Raw genomic sequence first — 26,911 nt, 5'->3', positions numbered from 1 at the left:
TGACGCGGGGCGGAGCGGGCCTGACGCGGGGCGGAGCGGGCCTGACGCGGGGCGGAGCCGCCCGGCTCTCCGCTCCACGGGGACGCGCCCGCGCTCTCCTCACGCACTCACCGCCGCGCGGCCAGGCCACCGGCCAGCCTCTCAGCCTCTCAGCCTCTCTCCCCTCTCTGCTTCTCCTTCTCCTCCGTTCGGGCCCGGTTCTCCTTGACTAGTCCCCCTCCCGGTCGGACCGGACCGGACCCGCGGACCCCGGCCGGACCCGCTGACGGATCACCGACTTCCAGCCGCTTCTGTCCCGGGACCCGCCGTGATTCGCCGCCCGGCCTGCCTGGCTCCAGGTCCGGGCCTAACTTTCCCTCAGCCCGGCCCTCCGGCTTCCGGTCCCTCTGACGGCCTCCAGAACCGGGCAGTGACGTCACCCGGGAAAAGTCGGCCCGGATCCTCCGTTAGATCCGGTCGGAGTGGGAATAAAGTTTTATTCTGAGCCGGACCCCCGCTGCACCGCCCGGCTGCCCCGGTACCGACAGGCCCGAACCCAATCGGAACCAGAACCAGGATTGTTTGTTTACTTGTTTTGCTGCTGGAGGACATCATGTGGACCGAGTGAACCGACCCACGGCACTGCGGGTTTCCTCCGGTACAGGTGAGGCAAGCTCCGGTCCGGGTCCAATCGAACCGGAACAAGTTAGAAGTAATACCTTCAGGATTAATAATCAGAGGTTTAGTAAAGACAGTTTCCATAATTAGATATGAATAATTATTTCTGTAAACAGTGAAAACATTCAGAAAATAAAATCATCCGGTTATTATTTATATTTATTTATATTTATTTTCTTTATCAGACACAAAAATCAAAATCCTGCCAACATTTTTATTATTTTCTCATAAAGAAAAGTTTGATGTCAAGTAGACAGAGGACAGGAGATGAACCGGTTCTGATCCGATGTGTTGGTCCAGTCAGTCTGAATGTTCTCTGGGTTCTGTCCCGGTTCTGTCCCGGTTCTCTGGGTTCTGTCCCGGTTCTCTGGGTTCTGTCCTGGTTCTCTGGGTTCTGTCCCGGTTCTCCTTGTTGGCTGACTGACAGTTCACTGTCTCTGTTCTCTGATGGATGTTTTTATATTGTATGAAAAACAGAAACTGATTCTGGAAAAATGTTTGTTTTTCTGGATTTTTCACTTTTTTATTAATTAAAGGACCTAAAAATCCTAATAATGTAAATAACAGATCTTAGATTCACCAAATCGCCTGATTTAAAGTTTGTTTTCTTTAGTTTTGTTTTTTTTTAAACTCCTTTCTGGAAACATTTTTCTCCAGAAATCAGATTTCCAAACTTTCTGGACTTTATTAACATTTGAAATCATATTTCATGGGATTCTTGGAAAAGGAAAATAAAAGCAGAATTTATTGACGAGACGTCTTCATCGCCATGACGACATCAATCACTGTTATCAGAATATTGACATATTTCTGATAAGCCTGATCAGCTCAGACTCAGCTTCTGCAGCAGCTTTTTAAATAAAGAAGGAAAAAGTTCAATAAAATATTAAATATTTATCAACTTTATATCAGTTCAGTGATGAAAAACGTTGGTTGTTACTTCCTGTCAGGAAGTTTAAAAACAGGTTGAGGTTTAATCTGCTGCTGCTGAGCACTGCCGGTCAGCTGGCTGAAACCAGTTGGATACAGATAGGAAATATTTCCACTCTAGTTGTTATTTTTCTTTAGGAGCATGTTAAAATCCTAATAATCAATCAGATCCAGTGGTCGTGTATTAATGTCTATTTAATCATTAATATGTTTTTCTGCTGCAGCAGGAAAATTAATATTTTTCTGTTTTTAGTCATTTGATCATTTTAGACGTTTTAGTTTAAAACTTTAGTGTAAATAATGTGAGAAAGTAAAACTTTTGTATTTAATCCAGTTTATCCAGCGATCAGAACCTGATCAGAACCCGGAGCGCTGACCCGGTTCTGCTCTGAAATCATGAAAAATAATCTAATGAATAATCTGTGAAAAACTCTGAGCTCCAGCAGCTGGAATGTTAATAAAATCACATCCAGCCTGATTTTAAGAACAGCTTGTTTCTCTATGCTGTGATGTCATCAGTGATGTCATCTTCCTGCAGAATAATTCACTTCCCATCCAGTCTGCAGATTTCTCTTCAGATGGAGTTTTTCAGAGTGAACTCTGCAGTCAGCTGCTTCCACTTAGCAATAATGAGCTTCCTGATCCATCTGCTGCTTCCCGCCTCATTCCTGAGGTTTACTGAGGTTCTGAGGTTTCACCGGTTCTCTGACGTTCTGAGGTTCTCTAAGGTTCTGAGGTTCTCTGTGTTCTGAGGTTCTCTGACATTCTGAGGTTTCACCGGTTCTCTAACGTTCTGAGGTTCTCTGACGTTCTCTGACGTTCTGAGGTTCTCTGACGTTCTGAGGTTCTCTGCGTTCCTCCACCTCCTGCTGCAGAGAACCAGGTGAATCTGGAAACCCTCAGCAGAACCAGCAGTGCTTTCCTCTTTCTCTGTTCCATCATCATGAGAAAGAAACTCAGAATGTGAGAACTGCCCCTCCCTGGTTTCTGCCCTGACCTGGTTTCTGCCCCTCTCTCCTTTCTGCCCCACCCTCCTGTCCCACTGGGACGTTTCCACTCAGGTGGAGTTTCCACACCTGCAGGATCAGGTGGAGTCACTGTGGCTGCACCCGGATCACTCTGGATCAGAGCAACAGGTTTAATCCTGATTCCTGATCCGGTTCTGGTTGCTGGTCCGATCACAGCCGGTACCGTCTGCTGTTCACCTGAGCAGCTGGTGAGACTCCGAGTCCCTCCAGGTCCGGACCGGGACTCTGAGACTCGGAGCGTCTCTAAAGTTAGCTGGCATCTCAGCTGTCGGGGTGTGTGTGTGTGTGTGTGTGTGTGTGTGTGTGTGTGTGCGTGTGTGTGTGTGTGTGTGTATTTATAGCTGCATGTTGTTTGGATTCTGCTCCAGTGTTATCAGGCAACAGCTCAACACCTCTGACCAGACCTGACTGAGAGGGAGGACCAGTCGGAACTGGGACCAGTACAGTGAACTGGGAACCAGTCGTAGCTGGGACCAGTACGGTGAACTGGGGACCAGTCGTAGCTGGGACCAGTACGGTGAACTGGTCTCCTCTTGCTGTTTCCAGAGGACAGCAGGCTGCTGTGGTTATTTTCTGATGTTTATTAGTAAAAGTTTCACGTTTTCACCTGGAATCTGCTGCAGTTTCCATGCCAGGCCACCAGACGGCGCTGTTATTGTAGCATGAGGTGGAACATGCCTGCAGTTTTGACCCTTAGCTTCCAGCTCATTTATAAATCAGTAACCGATTAACAAAGTGCTCCTGTAGCAGATGGATATTCCACATCAGACGTGTGAAACCGAACAGGCTAAGCAGCTCATGTCGTTGTCCGCCATGTTTTTACGTTTGTCTGCCAAGTGAAGAATAAATCCTGGAGCGTTCTGCACATGTTCAGGAAGTTCTTCACACTCTGAGGGGGGACGTTCCCACAGCGGTTCTCTGATCTGGTGTCAAAACGGGCCGCTGGAGGCGTGTAGCGTCTGGATCGCTACAGGTTAGCATTCAGCCTTCATTAGCGGGAAAAGGTTCGTTCTGTCAGGGAACATCAGGGAACGACAGGGATCATCAGGGAACGACAGGGATCATCAGGGAACGACAGGGAACATCTGCTTATTTCAGACCTGCTGACGTTCCTGCAGCCAGAGATTGACCAATCAGACAGATTTAAACCCAGAGTTCTGATGTTAGCGTCTGATTCTAGACGAACCAGAATCGCTGAAACGTTTATTCTAATGTATTGAATATGACTGTAAACACAAAACATAGTTTTATTTTTAGGACTTTTTGGGTTTGCTTTTGAGTAAAAGTCTGTAGATTTTGTGGTTGTAGACAAATGGAGAAATAATAAATTTTTTGTACCACAAAATCCTTCAGAGGGCCACAAATGGGCCCCGAGCCGCACTTTGGACACCGCTGACCTGGAGCCTTAGCTTAGCACTGGACTTCCAGCTGCCATCATCAGAACATCAAGCAGAGGCTTGTCCAGCCTTCCTGTTCTCTGCTGGAACGTCCTGCTCTCTCTCGCTCTCCTGCAGCCTCAATGAACAGGTGCTGGTTGAAACCAGTTTATTGAAACCAGTTTATTGAAACCAGTTTGTTGAAACCAGTTTCAGTTTGATTGTCTTCGCTGCTAAACGTCCAGGCGTTCTCTGGGATCGTCAGCAAATTAGCTGAACATTTGGCCTGCAGCTGAAAATAACGCTGCTGTTTCCTACTGCACACGAAGGCAACACGGTGTCCTGTAAGCAGAGACACGGAGCTGCAGACTGGGACCAGCGGACTGGGACTGGGACCAGCGGACTGGGACTGGGACCAGCGGACTGGGACTAGGACCAGCGGACTGGGAGCTGCAGACTGGGACCAGCGGACAGGGACCAGTCGACTGGGACCAGCGGACTGGGACCAGTGGACTGGGACCAGTGGACTGGGAGCTGCAGACTGGGACTGGGTAGCTACACGCAGCAGCAGTCTGGGCGTTGCAGCGCGGCATCTATCTTTAGCAGAGTGTGTGTGTGTGTGTGTGTGTGTGTGTGTGTGTGTGTGTGTGTGTGTGTGAGGCATGAAGACCGTTCATTATCACATTCCTGCAGAAGCCTGAGCATGAGAACCAGCCGGTTCTGTTAGAACAAGAACCGATCAGAACCAGAACCAGAACTTGTCCACATCTGAAACTGATGTCAGATTAATGAACATAAATCTGATCAGATTATAATTTAATCCAGCTGTTCATCATCACCTCAAAACCCTGTTTTGGTTCTGATCCAGTTTGGACCAGCTACCAGGACAGAAAAGTTACTAATTATGACGTCAAATAACTCCTGCTGGATTATATCTGATTTTCACTAATTAATGCATAAAAACCAAAATTAGAGATTAACAAACAGATAATCATCTATAATACAGTCAGTTAGATAATTAGCTAATAGTAAAATAAACATATAAAACATCATTAACATATTTATTATAAAGACCAAACAACGAAACCAAATGGTGTCAATAAAAATGAAACTTTAACATTTATGGATTAGGATGTTCTTTAATCTGGGCAGTTATTCCCTGATTTGCATTATTATTATTTTACTTTTCCCTAATATTCCTTGTTTTGACTAATCTGGGTCACAGATATTTTGTGTAGACGTGAAAGAACAGGAGAAAAATAAAAGCCTATAATCTCTGAGTTACAGTAAAATCTGAATTACTGGAGTTCTAATAAATAATAATGATTCTCAGTTGATGCCTTGCAGGATAAAATCCTCCGTTTGGTTCCTGCAGACGATTCAGCAAAACGACAGAAAAATCACCAAAACAAACAAAAACATTTTTATAAGATAAAGAAGATCAAGAATCAGCTGCAGTCGCGCTAAAGTGGAACAAACTTTCAGTGTCCTTTAGTCTGGCGCTGGTTCTGCTCACCTCAGACCGGGTCTCTGGGTACCGGTCCAAACTCGTTCCTCCCTGGTCCTGATCTGTATCTGGGCCCACGGGTCAGAATGCAGACGGACCGGATCCCAGAACTTTTCCCTCTGGCTGTTTTCACCAAGTCAGAGCGGAGAGACGCTGACCTCACTGCAGACGACCAGAGCTCCACCCTGACCTCCACCTCAGCTCCACCCTGACCTCCATCTCAGCTCCACCCTAACCTCCACCTCAGCTCCACCCTGACCTCCACCTCAGCTCCACCCTGACCTCCACCTCAGCTCCACACTTTCTCAGACACCTGGAGCCTAAAGCCTGCTGCTAAATACCATGGTAATATAGCCTTTAGCTTTAGCTTATGCTAAATACCATGGTGGTATAGCCTTTAGCTTTAGCTTATGCTAAGTTTCTCACTGACATTGAGCTCTACCAGAACTGGGATGCTTGATTAGCGCTTTAGGGTTAGCGCAGCTAGCTTTTTAACTAGCGCTGCCCAACATTGACTTCTAGTCTAAAATCAGGGATTTAATCTCCAGTCTGTAAAGTTTGCAGCAACAGTCAGCAGGCCTGTGTTAGCATGCTAAATGCTAACCTGGTTGCTGCGTCCTGTAGATCAGTGTTTCCCAGCCCTGGTCCTCAGGCTCACTGCCCTGCAGGCTCCAGGTGTTTCCTGCTTCAGGTGATTTCAGTAAACTAGTGGTTAGTGAACTGCTGAGTCAGGCGTATTAAAGCAGGAAACACCTGAAACGGGCAGAGCAGTGAGAATCACTGGAACATCTGAACCCTGAGAAGCTGCTGGTTGTTCACCTGGATCAGACAGTGGGACGAGTTCGGCTCACGTTCAGATCTAATCAGCTCATCATGGAGCCATAAACCTTCAGATCAGCTGCAGGTCATGTGGCGGCAGCATAAAGCAGAGCGAATCAAAGCAGCTCTGATCTCTGATCTGCTGCTCAGGAGGATTCAGACGAGATAAAGAAACGTTATAGTGGAGAAAACTGATTTCCCTCAGGGAAACACGTCTCAACGGTCAGAGAAAACCTGCAGCTCCTCTTTAGTTCCAGTAAAAACTGCTGAGAAAAAAGCAGCAGATCATTTAGCTCAGACACCGAGGAAAAAACTACAGGCTGCAGCTCAGCTGATGGGTTCAGGTTGGAGAAACTGACTAATTCCTGCTGTGTTAGGGTCTGGTGTAATTCCTGCTGTGTTAGGGTCTGGTGTAATTCCTGCTGTGTTAGGGTCTGGTGTAATTCCTGCTGTGTTAGGGTCTGGTGTAATTCCTGCTGTGTTTGAGTCTGGTGTAATTCCTGGCTGCATGCAGGAATGTGATTGGCCGCCGTCTTACATCTCTGAGCCGCCACAACAACGAGGAGAACGACTGGAACGTTTCCCTAGAAGCTGTTGTCTCCAGTCTGAACAGCTGATGATTGCAGTGGTTGAACTGGGCCGACCAGTTCAGCTGCTGGGAGCTGCAGCGGTTTGTGTGTGTGTTTGCGTAGGGGTGTGTGTGTGTGTGTGTGTTGGGATGCCTGGGGGATGAAGTCAGCGCTGGGTCTGCTCGCTCACCTAAACACACACTCACAATGAGGCCGGTATCTGCTTCCACCATCTTGTCTGTGTGTTCCTGCTGTTGCCGTGTTGACAGAGCAAACACGCTCTGTGGACGGAGCGTTAGCGCTGCTAGCAACATTAGCGCAGTTAGCGCTGCTAGCAACATTAGCGCAGTTAGCGCTGCTAGCAACATTAGCGCTGTGTCAGCAGAAACGTCTCCAGGAGGGAATTTTGCTCCGGCGTTCCAGGAATCTGATCCCAGATCGGCTCTCTGCTCTGGTTTCCAAAGCGCAGCGCCAACATCGGGTGCAACAGAGATAAATGTCCTGCTGAAACGTTCACTCTCCTCCAGACGTCTGTTGTTGCCTCACTGCTTCAGATCAAACTGATTTCAACTCAAAGTGAAGATAAAAACAGACAGCCGATATTTCAGGCATTAATTAACCAACCTGACGCTGTGTGTTTGTGATTATTGATAATGATTCTTTACTGTGGAGGATTATTGATCTGACAGTTTATCTGTGTGATTTAACCATTAATCAGAGGATTATCTGACTGGACCCGAATGTTTACAGTTCTGGTCCAAATGCAACAGATTCATCTGTAGTAATAAAATATATACAACAAACAGCAATAGTTTCTTTTAGTAGTGTGTTTTATTTAGTTATTCTATATGAAGTCCACTTCATATAGAATAAATATGAAGTAAAGCAAAGTGCTTTACTCACTTTGCTGATAAAAATGACAGTTTATACGATGTAATAACAAAAACTCAAACTGTTAATAAATCATTAAAGTGTGAATAAAAGTATTAGAGCAAGTAATCAGGAACAAAAAGATAAATAATATCTTCAAACTTATAAACTTATAAGATGCTAATAATTTAAAAATGTCTTCAGAAATTGTTGAATTTTAAAAACACAATTATTGTTATTGTGGACAGATGCATCAGAACCAGAACCGATGGGGAGCCGATCCTGCTGTCCCTCACTGTCAATGTTTCCCCCGACCTCTGCGTGTCGCTCTGTAATGTTTCCCCCGACCTCTGCGTGTCGCTCTGTAATGTTTCCCCCGACCTCTGTGTCGCTCTGTAATGTTTCCCCCGACCTCTGCGTGTCGCTCTGTAATGTTTCCCCCGACCCCTGCGTGTCGCTCTGTAATGTTTCCCCCGACCCCTGCGTGTCGCTCTGTAATGTTTCCCCTGACCTCTGTGTGTCGCTCTGTAATGTTTCCCCCGACCTCTGCGTGTCGCTCTGTAATGTTTCCCCCGACCTCTGTGTGTCGCTCTGTAATGTTTCCCCCGACCCCTGCGTGTCACTCTGTAATGTTTCCCCTGACCTCTGTGTCGCTCTGTAATGTTTCCCCTGACCTCTGTGTCGCTCTGTAATGTTTCCCCTGACCTCTGTGTCGCTCTGTAATGTTTCCCCTGACCTCTGTGTCGCTCTGTAATGTTTCCCCTGACCTCTGTGTCGCTCTGTAATGTTTCCCCTGACCTGTGCGTGTCGCTCTGTAATGTTTCCCCTGACCTCTGTGTCGCTCTGTAATGTTTCCCCTGACCTGTGCGTGTCGCTCTGTAATGTTTCCCCCGACCTCTGTGTGTCGCTCTGTAATGTTTCCCCCGACCCCTGCGTGTCACTCTGTAATGTTTCCCCTGACCTCTGTGTCGCTCTGTAATGTTTCCCCTGACCTCTGTGTCGCTCTGTAATGTTTCCCCTGACCTCTGTGTCGCTCTGTAATGTTTCCCCTGACCTGTGCGTGTCGCTCTGTAATGTTTCCCCTGACCTCTGTGTCGCTCTGTAATGTTTCCCCTGACCTGTGCGTGTCGCTCTGTAATGAGTCCTACCTGGTTGGACATTAACACATTCAGTTCCACTGGCTGATCTCTGTCCTCCTTGCTGGATCTCATGTTTGGATCAGTTCAGTATTTTCTGACGGATCAAACTTCCAGCTGCTGTCAGGTCATGATAATAAATGTTGCTGGACGATAAATCGTCCCAGAAATTATTATGATAAACAATAATATAGTTGTTTTGACACCATTTTTATGTAATATAGTAATAATGTCATAAATAATACAATAACACCTTATCAAATGTCAATAAACTTTAAATTCTAAAGAACAATTAATACTGGAAATGGAAGACATTTTAAATATATAAAATCAAAAAAAGGAAACAACAAATAAAATGAATCATAAAGTCTGTAAAAAAATTATCCTTCATAAAGAAATGGCAAGTTGAGACCAAAACACCAAACTGAAAACGGTGGAAAGAGAAAAATAATAAATCATGCAAATGGGAATTATTGAGTTTGTTTTAATTTATTGTGCAGTTTATTATTTATTGTGACAGGCTTGGTGCTGATTGAAACATCCGAGTGTGTGTGTGTGTGTGTGTCTGGGTGTGTGTGTGGGGTTGGGTGTGTGTGTGTGTGTGTGCTCAGGTCTCTTCCAGAGAAACCCGCTCCCTGTGCAGACTGACTATATAACCATAGCAACACGTCTGTTTTCCGTGGAAATGAAATCAAAAGCAGAATAAATTAAATTTGCCCCAAGAATGTAGATCTTCCAGATTAGAGAGATCTGACTGCAGCAGCAACCAGCAACTATCAGCAGCAACCAGCAGCAACTCTGCTTCTGCTCACCATCAGACGGCTGAAGTGTTGGTCAGAGAAACTGATGATTAGAGACCACTCACCTGCTGCTGCTGGTTGCTGGTTTCTGCTAGTTGCTGCTGCTGGTTGCTGGTTGCTCCATCATTGCCGACCAGCTGCTTCATTTGGATGCGTTTGCATGCTGGGTGAGTTTCTCTCCTCTCTCACTGCAGCTGTAATCAGAGACAATCACTTTATATGGACCCTTTGTTACCATGGTGATGAACTCAGACACACTGGCTGCTCCGCTCCGTGTTTCCTGCTCCGCTCCGTGTTTTCTGCTCCGTGTTTTCTGCTCCGCTCCGTGTTTTCTGTTCCGTGTTTTCTGCTCCGTGTTTTCTGCTCCGCTCCGTGTTTTCTGCTCCGCTCCGTGTTTCCTGCTCCGCTCCGTGTTTCCTGCTCCGCTCCGTGTTTCCTGCTCCGCTCCGTGTTTCCTGCTCCGCTCCGTGTTTTCTGCTCCGCTCCATGTTTCGTGCTCCGCTCCGTGTTTTCTGCTCCGCTCCGTGTTTTCTGCTCCGCTCCATGTTTTCTGCTCCGCTCCGTGTCTTCTGCTCCGCTCCATGTTTTCTGGTACAAGTTACTTTGTTTCTGCTGAATAAGCAATATTTTGTTTGATTAATGAATAATTATTAGTAATTATCAATATTTACTTTTTGTTTTTAACATTTTGTGTTTGGCAGTTTGGAGATCAGAATTGTCTGAGTGTCAAAGTGAAACCAACAGATTTACTTTCATAAGTGAAGCATTGCAGCTTCACCATGAGGCTCCACTTGATCAATATATGAAACTTTATTAGAAAAGCCTTCAGATGTAATGGAGACAAATAGAAAGAGAGAAAAGTGGGAAAAGGTTTAAAGGGAACAGAAACTAACACCTTTAATCTGCGGCTACAGGAAGAGACAAAATTAAAGTCTGATTATTCATACAGAGCTGACATCTCATTAAATTATTTCCATCATTTTTATGCTCATTTTGAAGTAATGAATTAGAAATGGTTGATGGGAACATTTGAAAAGATTTGATCAATTCTGTAACTAAGTTTTTACTCTGAGGTGAATTTAGAGTTAAAGCGTTGAAGAAGTAGACGGGAAACGTTTGGTGAATAATTTGTGACGTAGCGAACGTCCCCATCCACTGGTCTGTGCCTTACCAGAGGAACCAAACTGGAGGGGAGGGCTCTCTGCTCCATGTCAGTTTACAACCTTTACTTCCTGTTTGTTCCAGCCGTGGGTGATGACAACATCTGGCAAAATCACACTGATCCACATTTTAAAATTAGCCTGACATCTGGATGGAATCATAGCTTATTTATTTCCTGTAAAACAGTTTTACAAAAACTTTCCAACATTTCCCAACTCAAGCGGTTTTTAGCATGCTATGTTAGCGATTAGCATGACTAGCATTAATAAAGCAACGGTACATGAATCCCGTAACTCAGATTTCCTAAAAGGTGGCAACATTTCTAAAACCTGAGTTTTCCATGACTGACAGGCTGAACGCTCCGACAGAGTGACTTCCTGTTATCAGATCAAACGTTCGCTCTCTCTCACAGCCTGAATGAACAGCAACAAACCCCAGCTTGAAAACCATCAGGGAGAGTTTGCAGGTCAGAGGTCATCAGGCTGGTCAGACTGGAAACCATGAATACTGGTGCTTTTCTAACAGAAACACAGAACTGGTTAAAAACAGGAGATATTTAATTAACAAAGATCAAACCAAAATCAAAAAGCTATAAAAAAAATCCAAGTTCGCCTTCTGAAACATCCAACATCTGTAAAAACGGCAATTTAAAGGGACAGGACTCCATTTATAACTGCAGTAATTAATTTTATTTTCTTTAACTTGTTCAAAGTATTCAAAACTCAAAAACAATAATCCTTAAGTTCAAAGAGGAGTGGAGGAGTGAGACATCTTCTGTTTAGAGGATCTCAGCACAGGTCAACGTAACGCTCAGATTTATTCACATCAGATCAATCAGAAGCAGTTTAAAGGTGAGGAGGTCAGATGTTCCTCCAGAGCCGATCAATAATCAATATCAGCTCAATATCATCAGCTGAGTATCAACGTCCCGATGTGGACAGAGACACCAGAGACAGAAAACAGAGGTGAAAGGAGACCAGGCGGTTTCCACGGCGACGTAACAGAGAGCAGGATGTAAAGAAAGAAGAAATGGAAACATGGAGGAGTTCAGGAGAGAGAGAGAGAGAGGATCTGACAGGAAAAGAGAAGAAAAACTAGAGAGGAAAAAACTGAGTAAAAAGAGGAACAAGGATGAAAGAATCAAAGTCTGAACAGAAAAGAGAGATGGAAATATAACAGCTTAGTTTAGAAAGAAGGAAAACAAGACGAGGGAGGAGAAAATGAATGAAAGAGGTAAAGAAAAGAGAAAAAGGGAAGGAAAGAATGTGGGAGGAGGAAAAGTTCAGCCTGGAAAAATAGGAGGAGAGAAGAAGGAGGGCTGGAAACAACCAGGGATTACAGAGGAGAGAAGAAGAAAGCAGGTCAAAGGTCAGAACAAGCTGCTGACTCTGATTGGCTGTCTGCAGGAGGAGTGGGCGGAGCTAAACCATGGCGGGCGCCTCGGTGAAGGTGGCGGTGCGAGTCCGGCCGTTCAACTCCCGAGAGCTGGGACGCAACGCCAGGAGTGTGATCCAGATGCAGGGGAACAGCACCTGTAAGACACACACACACACACACACACTGTAACACACACCCTGTAACACACACACACACACACACACACACACACTGTAACACACACACACACGCCAACACACACACACCAACACACACTGTAAGACACACACACACCCCAAGACACACACACACCCTGTAACACACACAGTGTAAGACACACACACACACACACACACACACACCAACACACACACACACACACACCCATGTACTGTAACACACTCACTCTGGTTCCTGTCCTTATTAGGCTCCACAGTTCCCAGTTGCTCTTTCTGGAGATGAACTGGGTTTCAGTTAAAACCAGTTTGGATCCAGAGACAATCTGAGCTTCCAGCCTGAAACCGTAAAACATTAATAATTAATATAATTATTGATCAGAAGAGACTGTAAATTAAAGTATCGTTTAAAATGTGTTTGCATCTTTTACATCGTTGTTTATAACTTTCTGTAAATATTTCTTTATATTTTAGTATGAAGCTGTTGTTCTGAGGCAGAAGGAAATAAAACATGAAATATGTTTTTTACTCATAGAAATCTGAAAAGTGTGGTGTGACTATAAACTACATGAAACATGCCTCATTACTATTCATACAGATTATATTCAGCTTCTTTGTATCATGTTGTTTTAAATATAAGTTTGAATATTGTATTCTAATAAAGCCACTTCTGCAAATTATTCTGCATAAAATGCAAACTTTTAACAGATTTTTACTCTGAAAAAACATTTTTATGTTTCATTTTATTCATTTGTTACATTGTATTCATGTTAAAAGACAAAACTTTCAATTGTAAAGAAATACTAATACAAAATTTATATTTAATCAGAAATCTCACTAACTCCTCTGCTGTACCTCATGAGCTCTGGCAGGGTTTAATATACCTGTTACATCTCTAATAAAGCTGAAAACTATTGATTATTAGGTTATTTTACCTGAATCATGATGAAGAGTGAAGACTGACTCAGTTAGCTGCATGCTAACGTTTCCCATTGATTCCAATGAGGAATGCTAGCAGGTTAAAACAGACCCTAGCAGACTCAGGTCGTCATGTGACCTCCTGACCTGCTGCTGCTAATAAACTGACGCTCTCACAGGATATTAATAGACGACGCTGCAGCAGGTTGTTTTTAGCTTCCAACACACCCACACACACACACACCCACCTACACACACACACACACACACACGCGCGGAGCTGCTCATCTGTTCTGGGAATGCTGGGCCAGTCACTGCCCGCTCCACCTGCAGGTCAGCAGCTGTAGGGTGTGACGCTCTGGCTAACCCTGGCTAACCCTGGCTAACTCTAGCTAACTCTGGCTAACTCTGGCTAACCCTGGCTAACTCTAGCTAACTCTGGCTAACTCTGGCTAACCCTGGCTAACTCTGGCTAACCCTGACTAACTCTAGCTAACTCTGGCTAACTCTGGCTAACCCTGGCTAACTCTAGCTAACTCTGGCTAACTCTGGCTAACCCTGACTAACTCTGGCTAAACCTGGCTAACTCTGGCTAACTCTAGCTAACCCTGGCTAACCCTGGCTAACTGGCTAACCCTGGCTAACTCTAGACCAGACGGATGTCCTCATCCTGAAACACCTGGACAGTCTCTGACCCCTTCTTCATGTGTTTTCTGCTTCCAGGCATCTCTAACCCCAAACAGCCCAAAGATGGAGCCAAGACCTTCACATTCGACTACTCCTACTGGTCACACACTACGGTAACAACACACACACCCCCACACACACCCACACACACACACACACACACACACACACACACACGCCCTGAGCCCTGGCAGCGCAGCAGCAACAGCAGGTTGTGTTTGTGTTCCTGCAGCCTGAAGATGAAAACTTTGCGTCTCAGAAGCAGGTTTACAAGGACATTGGTGAGGAGATGCTGCTGCACGCCTTCGAAGGTGAGAGCCTCTGATGTCAGCTGATGCTCCTCCAGCGGGTTCTGTCGGGTCGGGTCGAGAGGTTCTGATCCGGTTCTGGTGTCTTCCAGGATACAATGTGTGCATATTTGCTTACGGTCAGACTGGAGCAGGAAAAAGCTACACCATGATGGGACGGCAGGAGCCGGGGCAGGAGGGGATCATCCCCCAGGTTGGTGTCCTCTTCACGTGTCCTAGAACCCGGATGGGTCCACTCTGTCTGAGCCCGGATGGGTCCACTCTGTCTGAGCCCGGATGTGTCTCTGTCCTCAGCTGTGTGAGGACCTGTTCCAGCGGACGGGTCAGAACACGGACCCAGACCTGACCTACTCAGCGGAGGTAAGCGCCGTCTCCGTCTCCTTCCCGCTCACCCTGAACGGACTCTGACCGGTCCACGCCTTGCTCCGCCTGCAGGTGTCCTACATGGAGATCTACTGTGAGCGGGTCCGGGATCTGCTCAACCCGACATCACAGGGATCCCTTCGAGTCCGGGAGCATCCCATCCTGGGCCCGTACGTGGAGGACCTGTCCAAACTGGCCGTGACCGGATTCACCGACATCCGGGAGCTGATGGACGAAGGCAACAAAGCCCGGTCAGTCTGAGCGGGACCCTGTGTAGTCCAGGACCTTCTGGACCCGGCTGGAACCGGGCTGGAGTTCAGTCAGACCGCGTCTGGCTCTGGGACGTCCAACAGGACGATAGAAAACCAAACTAAACCAGTGGGAGCTAGCTGAAGCTTTAGCTGCCCTGAACGCAGACATTAGCTATGCTAACGCTCTGCTACACCAACATGCTATTTAGCAGAAGCTAGTTCTAAAGCGCTATAACAGCATAGTATTTAATGAATGCTAATGCTAATGCTAATTCAATCTGGACTTTGACTAGACCATTGACGCACCTGGATTTTGCTCCTTCCAGTCCTTGTAGAGTAGAAAAGTATCGATGAGTTCGGATCACATCGCTGTGCCTCACAGCCGCTATGAAGAGCTGCTGTGCATTCTGGGTATTTTTACTCATTAGAACTGTCCTGCTGTGACCTTTGACCTGCTGACTAAAACCTGTAGAGTCTAAAACCAGAGTCCGTTTGGTTTCTGGTCATTTCTCTGAGCTTCAGGCTCTGATCTGGGATGTCTGCTGGGAACACTGGGAACACTGGGAACACTGGGAACACTGGTCACCAGCTGGGATCTTTTCTACTGAATTTATCCTTTAAGTATTAAATTAGTTTTTCCATGACTGTCTGGAGCCTGAAATGCAGAGACAGAAATCAGCAGATGATGATTTTCCCTCTCTGATCGTCTCTAAACCACCTGATTGATTATGGGTAATGTATTGATTTCTGATTATTGGTAATGTATTGATTTCTGATGGCAGGACGGTTGCTGCCACCAACATGAACGAGACGTCGTCCAGGTCGCACGCCGTCTTCACCATCGTCTTCACCCAGAGGCGCAGAGACCAGATGACCAGCCTGGACACGGAGAAGGTCGGTGCACTCGGTCCGGTCCGGTCCGTTCTGTCCGGTCCCATGGTCCGGTCCGGTCCGGTCCGTTCTGTCCGGTCCCATGGTCCGGTCCGGTCCCATGGTCCGGTCCAGTCGGTCCGGTCCCATGGTCCGGTCCGGTCCGGTCCGGTCCGTTCTGTCCGGTCCCATGGTCCAGTCCGGTCCGGTCCAGTCGCTCAGCCTCTCCACTTCACCGCCTTCTGTCTCTGCAGGTGAGCAAGATCAGCCTGGTGGACCTGGCTGGCAGCGAGCGCGCAGACTCCTCAGGGGCAAAGGGCACCCGGCTAAAGGTCAGAGGTCACTGAAGGGCCACGGCTGGTCTGTTTTTATCCCATCGCTCATGTTTGCTGTGGTTTTCACACAGGAAGGAGCAAACATCAACAAATCTCTGACCACGTTGGGGAAAGTGATATCAGCTCTGGCAGAAATGGTAACTTAATGTTTAAACCAGTTAAATAAACCAGTTTAAGGTTTTAATGGGAAACTGACGGCTTCCTGTTTGTCTGCAGCAAAGCAACAAGAAGAGGAAAAGTGACTTTATCCCCTACAGAGACTCTGTTCTCACCTGGCTGCTGAAGGAGAATCTGGGTGAGGGTCAAAGGTCATCACGGATGATAACCCTAATTAATCATTTATAGTCAAATAATTTGTTTTACATCAGAAACAGTGGCAGAGACATTCAGACAGAATCACATTAATCCTGTTTATATTCATGAAACTAATGAATAACTGATAATAAACATCAATAACAGATTTATTAACATCAGTAAACTGGAGGCTTTTACTGTTAAAGAGCTTTTGGGTTTCCTGCAGAGTTCTGTCCAGTCGATCCGTTCGGTGTGACGAAGTCCAGCGACGGTTTCATGATTATTAAAGTTTCTCCTGTTTCTCAGGAGGAAACTCCCGGACGGCCATGATCGCTGCTTTAAGTCCTGCTGACATCAACTATGAGGAAACGCTGAGCACCCTGAGGTCAGAACCCGCTCTATTACCCCGACCCGACCCGGTCCGGTCCGTCCCGCTCAGGCCCGTCCGTGTGCTTCCAGGTACGCCGACCGGGCCAAGCAGATCCGCTGCAACGCCATCATCAACGAGGATCCCAACGCCAAGCTGATCCGGGAGCTGAAAGCCGAAGTGGACCGGCTGAGGAACCTGCTGTTCTCCCAGGGCCTGCAGGAGCTGCTGCAGAACACCGGTACCGAACCGGACCGGACCGGACTGGACCCAACTGGACTGGACCGGACCGGACTGGACCAGACCGGACCAAGCTGGAACCGTCCAGACTGGACCCGACTGGAGAGGATCCGACTGGAGAGGACTGGACCAGACCGGACCGAGCTGGACTGGACTGGAGCAGATTGGCACCACATGACAACATGAAAACATCATCAGCCTCCACATCAGCAGACATTTTGTTAAACCAGGAAAGTTTCAGCCTTTATTTAAAGCAGCTCAGTGTTTCAGGTGTTTCTCAGTTTTCTGGAAGTTGGTTATCATCCATCCATCATCTGGTTTGATCTGGTAATTTAATGGCATTCGGCCATGACTGATCATCTACAGTATCAATAACAAATCGATCAATCAATCAATCAATAGGGTTCAGACTGTCCCTTTAAATCCGGCTCAGTCAGTAACACCTGGATCTGCTGGATGGATTTATGGAATATTCTAGATGTTGTGCAGCTGATTGTGTTTGTTAGTGAGAGCAGCAGTTATTTTCAGACAGCAGCTGTGTGTGTGTGTGTGTGTGTGTGTGTGTGTGTGGGTGTGTGTGTGTGTGTGTGTGTGTGTGTTGTTAGCTGACATTCCCGCCTGTTAGCGGTGAAACCTGACCCCTGTTCTCTCCTACAGTCAACAACAACATCAGCCTGGCGGCGGCAGCACCTGCTGCCCCCGCCCCCCCGCCGCCGCTGACCCCGACAGCCAATGGGATCGCAGCTGCAGCAGACTCCGCCCCCGCAGGTCCCTCCTCTCACTGCTTCATCTTCATCATAGGAAGTTTCTGAATTAATCTTGACTTCATGTTGGATCCAGATTTTCCTTCGGCTGAAGCTGAAGCTCCACCTGCAGGAGACACACCTGCTGACTCCGCCCACCCCACCCAGAACGGGCAGGACGCAGAGGAGGCGGTCGCTACGGAAACCATCAGCAAGGAGGAAGCGGCCGAGAGGCTGATGGTGGGACGGAACCAGATTATTTAATCTGGAGCCGAGGGATCAGCGGATCGCTGACGGGTTCTGGGTTCTGTTCAGGAAACGGAGAAAATCATCGCAGAGCTGAACGAGACGTGGGAGGAGAAGCTGAGGAAGACCGAGTCCATCCGCCTGGAGAGGTACCGGCCGCCACGGTTCACCCTGTCACCACGGTTCACCCTGTCACCCCGGTTCATCACGGTTCACCCTGTCACCCCGGTTCACCCTGTCACCACGGTTCACCCTGTCACCCCGGTTCATCACGGTTCACCCTGTCATCACGGTTCATCACGGTTCACCCTGTCACCCCGGTTCACCCTGTCACCACGGTTCACCCTGTCGCCCCGGTTCACCCTGTCACCCTGGTTCATCCCGGTTCACCCTCTCATCCCGGTTCACCCTGTCACCACGGTTCACCCTGTCATCCCGGTTCACCCTGTCACCACGGTTCACCCTCTCATCCCGGTTCACCCTGTCACCACGGTTCACCCTCTCATCCCGGTTCACCCTCTCATCTCTGTGTTTCTGTCAGGGAGTCGCTGCTGGCGGAGATGGGCGTGTCCATAAAGGAGGATGGAGGAACTCTGGGAGTTTTCTCCCCTAAAGGAGTGAGTTCACCCTCTAACATTCATTCATTCATAATTCATGCTGTTGTTCCAGGAGCTGTGCTGGATTTCATCATCCTGTTTGTTTTACTGGGTGTTACTGGTAACATTCAGGTCATACTGGGATCCCTGTGGAAAACACCAGAACCTCCAGTTTGGATCAGAACATTCTGCTGCGTGTTTCCTTCAGTGACGCGCTAACAGAGGAGCTAACTCTGCTTTAGCGCCTAGCTAACTTTGAAACCTTTAGCGCTCTTAGCGTAACGTAAATATGTTTGGTCCAGATATAAAACCTAAAGCTTTAATCTGCTTGTTGTTTGTTTTTTAGTTATTTACTGGTAAAAGTAGTTAGACGTTTATATTCATGCTCTTATTTTGAAGTCTGTTCTTGCAGCAGTTCCATTTCCTGTCCTGATGGTTTTTAAAGAATCTTTATTGGGTTGAAGGTTCTGGAAAACAGTTCAGCTCCTCAGAAAGAGGAAAGTTACAATACTGGACCCCAGATAAACCGGGTCGACCGGACTGTCGGGCCTTACAGAACCACGGGAGAGCGGTTCTGTTTGGGTTCTGTTTAGTTTCAGTTTAGTTTCAGTTAAGGTTCTGTTTGGGTTCTGTTTAGTTTCAGTTAAGGTTCTGTTTAGGTTCTGTTAAGGTTCTGTTTAGGTTCTGTTTGGATTCTGTTTAGGTTCTGTAACATGAAATCCTGCTCCAGAATGCATGAACGACCCAAACAGTCGGGTTCTGTTGTGTCTAAATGGAGTCAGCTGAGTTTAGTTTCTGCTTCCTGTCTGAGCCAAAGCAGCCATGTGACGTTAATAATGGCTGCCAGGCTGACGCCAGGTCAGAGGTCACTGGTTAACCGTTCAGTTGTTTCTGTTTATTTCTGTTTTATTTTATTTTTTGTTTTATTTTATTTTTTGTTTTATTTCTGTTTTATTTTTTGTTTTATTTTATTTTTTGTTTTATTTCTGTTTTTTGTTTTATTTCTGTTTTATTTATTGTTTTATTTTATTTTCTGTTTTATTTTATTTTTGTTTTATTTCTGTTTTATTTTATTTTTTGTTTTATTTCTGTTTTATATTTTATTTCTGTTTTATTTTATTTTTTGTTTTATTTCTGTTTTATATTTTATTTCTGTTTTATTTTATTTTTTGTTTTATTTCTGTTTTTTGTTTTATTTCTGTTTTATTTATTGTTTTATTTTATTTTTTGTTTTATTTTATTTTTTGTTTTATTTCTGTTTTATTTATTGTTTTATTTTATTTTTTGTTTTATTTTATTTTTTGTTTTATTTCTGTTTTATTTATTGTTTTATTTTATTTTTTGTTTTATTTCTGTTTTATTTTTTGTTTTATTTCTGTTTTATGTTTTATTTCTGTTTCTTCCTGCTCCAGACGCCTCACCTGGTGAACCTGAACGAAGACCCGCTCATGTCCGAGTGTCTGCTCTACTACATCAAGGAAGGATTCACCAGGTCAGATGGAGGTCAATCGGGGTCAGGACGTCTCAGAGGACATCTTGGTTCTCACTGTTGTCTCTGTGTCTCAGGGTTGGACAGCAGGACGTGGACATCAAGCTGTCTGGACAGTTTATTAAAGAAATCCACTGTGTGTTTGTCAGTGAGACCAACGACCAGGGAGAAGGTCAGACACCGTCTGTCCGTCTGTCTGACTCTCTGAATGTCTGTCTGTCTTTCTGACCTTTTGTCTCAGTGTCTTGTTGTCTGTCTGTGTGTTTGTCTCAAACCGGATCCTGATTGGCCGGTTTCCCTGATCAGTACCAACAGGTCTTTCTGTGTCAGAGCGCCCTCTGCTGGTCAAACGTTCTCAGTGTTTATCTGAATCCTTCATGGACCTCAGAGTTTCTTTCCCTTCCTGATGTTATTCTAGGTTCATAGATGTTCTAGTAGGCAGTAAGTGATTCAGAGGAGCTGAGCCTCCATCATGGCCGCTAAGCTCTGCCTCCATCATGGCCGCTAAGCTCCGCCTCCATCATGGCCGCTAAGCTCCGCCTCCCAGTAATCAGCTGATTAAACTGGATTTGGTTCTGTTGGGTCTGAATCAGGCTGCCGCTGCCGGCTCTGTTCACTGACTCTCTCTTCTTCTCTCTCTGTAAAAGCTGCCAGGAAGTCTGTCAGGTATCGTCTCTTTATGATCATGTGACCTCTGACCCCTTCACCCCTCCCTCCTCTTCCTCCCTGCTGCTGCAGCATCCAAACCGATCGGCTAAACTGCAGATGAGGAGAAACTCAGAAGGTTTTCCTCACCTGGTGTTTCAGTCAGAATCTCTCCAGACTCTCTTAGATTATTATTAATATTATTATTGTTGTTATTATTGTTAGTTCAGAGTTTTGCTGAAATGTTTGCAGATTATCGTGTTAGAAAACCTCCTCATTGTTGGCGTTCAGATCTGATGGGATGAAACGTTCAGAACTTTTTCCTCTCACCAGATCTGAAGCGTTGTGATGAACACATGAACCCTGCAGACGTTTCTCTGCTGTGAAAGCTCTTCTTCTTCTCCTCCTCTCTGCAGTGGTGGTCACTCTGGAGCCGTTAGTGGGAGCTGAGACGTACGTGAACGGGAAGCAGATCAGCGAGGCGGTCGTCCTGAAGCAAGGTCAGAGCTTCAGCCATGATTTACCAGCCAGGCTGTGATTTTACTGCCTCTAAACTAAAACCATGAAGCTCATGAAGCCACGTCCTTATCAAGACTACATCCTCCTGATCCAGATATTGATCTGATTAATGATTAATGATAGGCCGACACCCCGAACTGACAGGAAGGCTACTGACTGATGCTAGCTAGCTGCTAGCTTGTCCTAATAATAAATGACCAGAGGACCAGAATTTGCCTCACACTACAGTTATTCACCCATTCACATGCACCATTCACTCGCTCATCAAAGCCTACGCTAGACTACCTTTAGCCTAACACTAGACTATATTTAGCCTAATGCTAGGCTACCTTTAGCCTAACGCTAGGCTACCTTTAGCCTAACGCTAGACTACCTTTAGCCTAACACTAGACTATATTTAGCCTAACGCTAGACTACCTTTAGCCTAACGCTAGACTATATTTAGCCTAACGCTAGGCTACCTTTAGCCCATCTGTGCTAATGGCAGCAGAGGAAGAAGGCGATCCAGTAACCGGTGCCGGCCAATCATTAATCAGTGTTAACATTTCATCATAACTATCAGTTTGATCAAACAGTAACGCGCTCCACCTGTTCCTGCTCGCTTCTTGTGTGTCTGCGTTGCTAGGTAACCGCATCGTGATGGGGAAGAACCACGTGTTCAGGTTCAACCACCCGGAGCAGGCGAGGCTGGAGAGGGAGCGCAGCGTGACGGCCGAGCAGCAGGGGGAGCCGGAGGACTGGAACTACGCTCAGAAGGAGCTGCTGGAGAAGCAAGGCATCGACATCAAGCTGGAGATGGAGAAGAGGTAGGAGGAGCGCCTGAGGTAAAGGAGGAGGAAGGAACGATTAAACGGAGAGAGAGATGATAGAGCTGATGCCTGGTGTGCTGCAGGCTGCAGGACGTGGAGACCCAGTACCGGAAGGAGAAGGAGGAGGCCGACCTGCTGCTGGAGCAGCACAGACTGGTGGGTCCATATCAGCTTACCTGCTGGCCAACAGCTGGTCCGGTCCGGTCCGGCGGTTAACCCTGTGGTTCTGTTCAGTACGCAGACAGCGACAGCGGAGACGACTCCGACAAACGGTCCTGTGAGGAGAGCTGGAGGCTGATCTCCTCCCTGAGGGAGAAACTTCCTGCCAACAAGGTGGGAGCAAACATCTGGGTTCAGCTGCACCGCCGCATCATCAGTGACCCGGTCAGACGCTGCTCTGCTTTATTCAGAACCACGTCTGAATAAAGCAGCGTCAGCGATCCGGTTCTGGGTCCATCCGGTTGGCAGAAGAACCAAGTGAAACCAATGTGTCTGTGATCTGATCGGTTTAAAGCCTGACCAACTTCATCTGAACTGACGAGTGATGAATGGTTTTGACAGATCTGTGTGTGAAGTGACGCCTGATTGGTTGGTTAGGAGTTTGTTGCTGAGTTTAGGCAGGAAAGTTGAAATGTGTGTGAATCCGAACAGAGACTGTGTGTCCAGGTGAATCATGTCGGGCCCTAACCGGCCGTTGTGTCCAGGTGAATCATGTCGGGCCCTAACCGGCCGTCGTGTGGTCGTGTCCAGGTGCAGACCATCGTGAAGCGCTGTGGCCTGCCCAGCAGCGGGAAGCGGCGCGAGCCCCTCCGGGTCTACCAGATCCCCCAGAGGAGGCGGATCAGCAAAGACCCCAAGCGGGTCACCATGGAGGACCTGAGGATGCAGGCCGTCAAGGAGATCTGCTACGAGGTCTGCGACAGACCACACTCTGTCCTCTACCAACACGTTTCACCTGGATCACGGCCTGTCTGTGTGGCGCCCCCCGCAGGTGGCTCTGGGAGACTTCCGCCACTCGCGTCAGGAGATCGAGGCGCTGTCCATCGTCAAGATGAAGGAGCTCTGCCGCATGTACGCCAAGAAGGACTCCAACGAGAAGGAGAGCTGGAAGGCCGTGGCCCAGGACGTCTGCGACACGGTGGGCATCGGAGAGGAGCGGAGCCCCCCCACCGAGGAGGGCGGCGGCGGAGAGACCAGCGAGGGAGGGCAGAAGGGAAAGGTGTACGACCTGAAGGCTCACATCGACAAGCTGACGGACATCCTGGAGGTAGGTGTTCCCCGCCGCCTCCTCGACCTCCTGCTGGGGAGGAGGAGCTGACGGAGGAGCGTCTGGGTCTCCTGCAGGAGGTGAAGCTGCAGAACAACATGAAGGACGAGGAGATCAAAGCCCTGAGAGACAGGATGATCAAGATGGAGAGCGTCATACCTGTCCAGGTGAGTTCCCACACTGCGATGCTCCAGGGCCACTCCGACCTTCACATGCGTCGCTTCTCCTCCACTCTGGAGCTAACTGGCTAACGACTAACAGCTAACTGGCTAACGGCTAACCAGCTAACTGGCTAACCAGCTAACAGAGCAGCAGTGCAGCTCTACAGAGCTCTGCTCCTGGAGCCGGTAGCAGCGCTACCATATCGATGCTAACAGGTGAAGCACAGAGAGTCTCAGGACACCTGTGAGCCCTTGAGGATCGGAGTAGGAAACCCCTGATCTCAGGTGTCTGTCGGCGTCCCGGCCCAACTCTCACTGGTCTGACTCGTTTCCAGGACGACGACATGAACGGAGAAGGAGAGGAGTCCGCGCAGAGGGAGGGAGGAGGAGGCTTCGACGACCCCAACGACCCACCGGAGGTCAGAGTTCAACGCCTCATGGACGAGGACCCTGCGTTCAGGAGAGGGCGCCTCCGCTGGCTGAAGCAGGAACAGCAGCGCATCCAGAACCTGCAGAAGCAGAACATCACCAAGAAACTGAGAGGACAGAACCAGAACCCAGGTTGGTGAGGGAGCGGGTTTGGATTGGATGGGCTAACTAGCGTTAGCTTTGTAGGCTAGTCACCACTGGACTGCCTTCTTCTTCTCCTGGCCATTAGCAGACATGTGTTAGCATTGGACGAGCTAGCTTGGCTTTGGATGGGAAGCAGCGCCAAACGATTCACAGATTTACTGAAGACAAAAACCTTCAAGTGTGAAACAGAGCAGAACTGAGAGGAAGGAGAGTCATCAACATTTTATTCTGAAAACAACCGCGCTCAGCTCAGACTGGCCTAGTCAAAGTCCAGACCTAAGTCTAGTTTAGAATCTTTAATAACAGCTGCTCTCCTCTGAATATAAAGTTCAACTATTTCAGAACGAAGGAACGGGCAAAAGTTTCCAACTGGAGAGAAATTAACGCCACACTTTTCAGATTTCTGGCTGAGGTCACAGTGAGGTCATGCTGAGGTCACAGTGAGGTCATGCTCTGTGTCTCCGCCCTCTGCAGGTCAGCTGACCCCCACCGTCCCCGTCCATCTTCCCGGTACCGGCCGCTTCATCCCCCCCCAGGAGTGCAAACTGAAGTTCCCCTTTAAGAGCAACCCGGCCCACCGGTTGTCATGGGGACCGGCCAGCGAGGCGCTGCAGGCTCTGGGTCTGGGCGGCGAGGGCGGGGGGGCAGAGGAAGACGGTGGGGGGGGCCAGGAGAACGGCGGGGGTTCCCCCACGCCGCCCCCCCTCCTCCCCCTCCCCTTCCCTATGCCCCCCCCACGCATGCGCACGCCCAGCCCTCACCGCGCCTGGCAACAGCGTAACCAAGGCAACCAGGGCGGCTTCCACCACAACCAGCCGGGAAACAACCAGAACTACCAGCGGCGCCAACGCCGCGGCTCCCTGGACGGCTCCGCCCACGGCGACGAGCAGGGCGGGGGGCCCGGCGGTCACCAGGGGCGACCGCGGCAGCGCAGGGCGCCGTCGCCCGGCGGGGAGCGCGGGGGCCGGCCGGGGGCCCGGGGCGGCAGCGGGGACAGAGAGGGAGGCTTCTACTACAACCAGCGGCAGCACCATCAGTTCCACCCACACCCCTACTACAACTCCCAGAATGCACCATTCCAGCCTCAGCCCAACTACCACAGCCTGCCGCGCTCCGGCCCCCTGCCCCTCCCCCCCGACATGCTGCTGGGGGCGGGGCCTCCGCCCGCCGGGTGGGGCTTCAGCACGCCGCCCAGGATGAGGCGGCAGTTCAGCGCCCCGAACCTGAAGAACAAGGAGAACGTCATGTGACCCCGCGCAGGCCTCTGATTGGCTGCGGATCCTCATGCTGTAGAGAACAGACCGAGCGCGTGCGTGTGTGTGTGTATGAATGGGTGTGTGTGTGTGTGTGTGTATGAATGGGTATGTGTGTGTGTATGAATGGGTATATGTGTGTGTGTGTGTGTGTGTGTGTGTGTGTTTCAGCACCTTTATGAAACAAAGCGTTGAGGTCACGTCTGTCCTGCTGTTTGGGTTTTAACCGTCGCACGTCGGGTTTTATCTTAACCTCTGCTGTCGCCTAGGCAACAGGATCCATGTCTCTTAACCGCTGGTTTAGTCTGATCAAGTTCTGGTTCTGGTCCGGTAGACGGTTCAGTAGTTAGAGCTGAGCTAACTGGAGCTTTTTCCCATCATGCAGTTCAAAATGTTCAGTCCTCCTGACGGCGTTTCTGATGCTACATGATGAGCTAGCATCTCATTTATGGGGCAGTCTTTGATTTTTCCCATTTCACCTGAACGCTGCATAGCCAACAGCTACAAACCAAAGAAAGCTGCTCTGTGGCGCCCCCTGCAGGACGTGAGCAGGAAGAGTTTGTTTTAGGAGAAGAGCACGTTGTGTTACTGAGCTGTGTGTATATCTGAAGTTTATCTTTCTGTTTTTATTTGTTTTTTAATGGAGATGAATTTTAAAAGGAATGAAATACGCTGACGGTGCGTTCAATGTCGCAGGCAATCATAGGAAATGAGAGAATAAAGTCTCAGGATGGGAGGAAGGTCATGTAGGGTTAGCAGGAGGGGATTCTGGGAGATGTAGTGAGATACAGAAGGCAGTGCAGGTTTGATGAATGTGTGTTAGATAGTGGAGGTTAAATCCAGACGCAGCAAAGCATTCTGGGAGAGGAGCACCTCTGATTGGCTGTTTTATTTCGTGTAGTTATTTGCTTTTTTTTGCTGTGTATTTTAGCCCCGCCCACATATTTGGTGATGATGTCATAATCTGTCATGGTTATGAATATTATAAAGTGTCATGACTAATGTTTGGTTGTTGGGATGCTGCTACAGGAGCTCCGCTGTGTATCTTCTGCTCTGTGTGTGTGTGTGCGTGTGTGTGCGTGTGTGAGTGTGTGTGTGTGTGATGGAGGTGTGTGAGTTTCCGGATTAATTTAGACTCATCTTTTTATTTGACGTTTAGTTTTTATTTCCTTTTTCTCTGGGTTTGTTTTGACCCTGATTCCAGAACATTCACCGCCGGCCCCGCCCACCCATTCCTCTGCACCAATCACAGCCTCTGAAGCTGTGACATCACAGAGGGGGGGCCAGAGCCGCTCGGTGTTTCCTGTCTGTCGGGTTTTGTTGTATCAGGAACGAATCTCAGGCTCGACCTGCAGACATGATGGCAATAAACTGTCAGGAATCAAAGCTGCTGCTGTGTGGTTCTTCCAGCGCTACGGTGGCTGACAGGGGTCAAAACGGGGCTTCATTAAATATCCATCAGCTGCCATCTTTACGTTTAGTCACTGAGCTCTCAGGTTGAATATAAATAGTTTTCTTTTTCCCAGGAAGCATCAGGTGAGATGAACTCCAAGCCGTTTCACAGAAACAGG

At 48.0% G+C, this 26,911-nt stretch overlaps 1 protein-coding gene across 1 annotated transcript; it reads left to right on the top strand.

Moving 5' to 3' along the window:
* The first annotated feature begins 47 nt into the window (after window positions 1-47).
* On the top strand, window positions 48-26,729 carry kif1c (kinesin family member 1C). Its single transcript, XM_023346057.1, has 28 exons — window positions 48-643; window positions 12,260-12,387; window positions 14,048-14,124; window positions 14,244-14,322; window positions 14,412-14,512; window positions 14,614-14,679; window positions 14,755-14,933; window positions 15,716-15,827; window positions 16,058-16,135; window positions 16,210-16,275; window positions 16,355-16,433; window positions 16,739-16,817; window positions 16,892-17,040; window positions 17,697-17,807; window positions 17,880-18,022; window positions 18,098-18,177; window positions 18,570-18,645; window positions 20,037-20,116; window positions 20,191-20,285; window positions 21,175-21,258; window positions 21,903-22,083; window positions 22,170-22,242; window positions 22,321-22,419; window positions 22,837-22,998; window positions 23,078-23,353; window positions 23,431-23,520; window positions 23,850-24,075; window positions 24,562-26,729. Exons 2-28 carry the CDS (start codon window positions 12,282-12,284, stop codon window positions 25,335-25,337), a joined length of 3,723 nt encoding a protein of 1,240 aa, XP_023201825.1. The 5' UTR covers window positions 48-643; window positions 12,260-12,281; the 3' UTR covers window positions 25,338-26,729.
* Window positions 26,730-26,911: the final 182 nt, after the last annotated feature.

The sequence above is a fragment of the Xiphophorus maculatus genome, chromosome 14 (assembly GCF_002775205.1).
Source record: "Xiphophorus maculatus strain JP 163 A chromosome 14, X_maculatus-5.0-male, whole genome shotgun sequence".
NCBI classification, from domain to species: domain Eukaryota; kingdom Metazoa; phylum Chordata; class Actinopteri; order Cyprinodontiformes; family Poeciliidae; genus Xiphophorus; species Xiphophorus maculatus.
This window is presented reverse-complemented; position numbering and strand designations above follow the sequence as displayed.

Excerpts from the sequence above, each read along its gene's own strand:
- kif1c (XM_023346057.1), top strand. The coding sequence starts at position 12,282 with ATGGCGGGCGCCTCGGTGAAGGTGGCGGTGCGAGTCCGGCCGTTCAAC. Across the intron at positions 14,680-14,754 it reads ACCTGACCTACTCAGCGGAG|GTGTCCTACATGGAGATCTA; the intron begins GTAAGCGCCGTC and ends CTCCGCCTGCAG. Across the intron at positions 17,041-17,696 it reads GGAGCTGCTGCAGAACACCG|TCAACAACAACATCAGCCTG; the intron begins GTACCGAACCGG and ends TCTCTCCTACAG.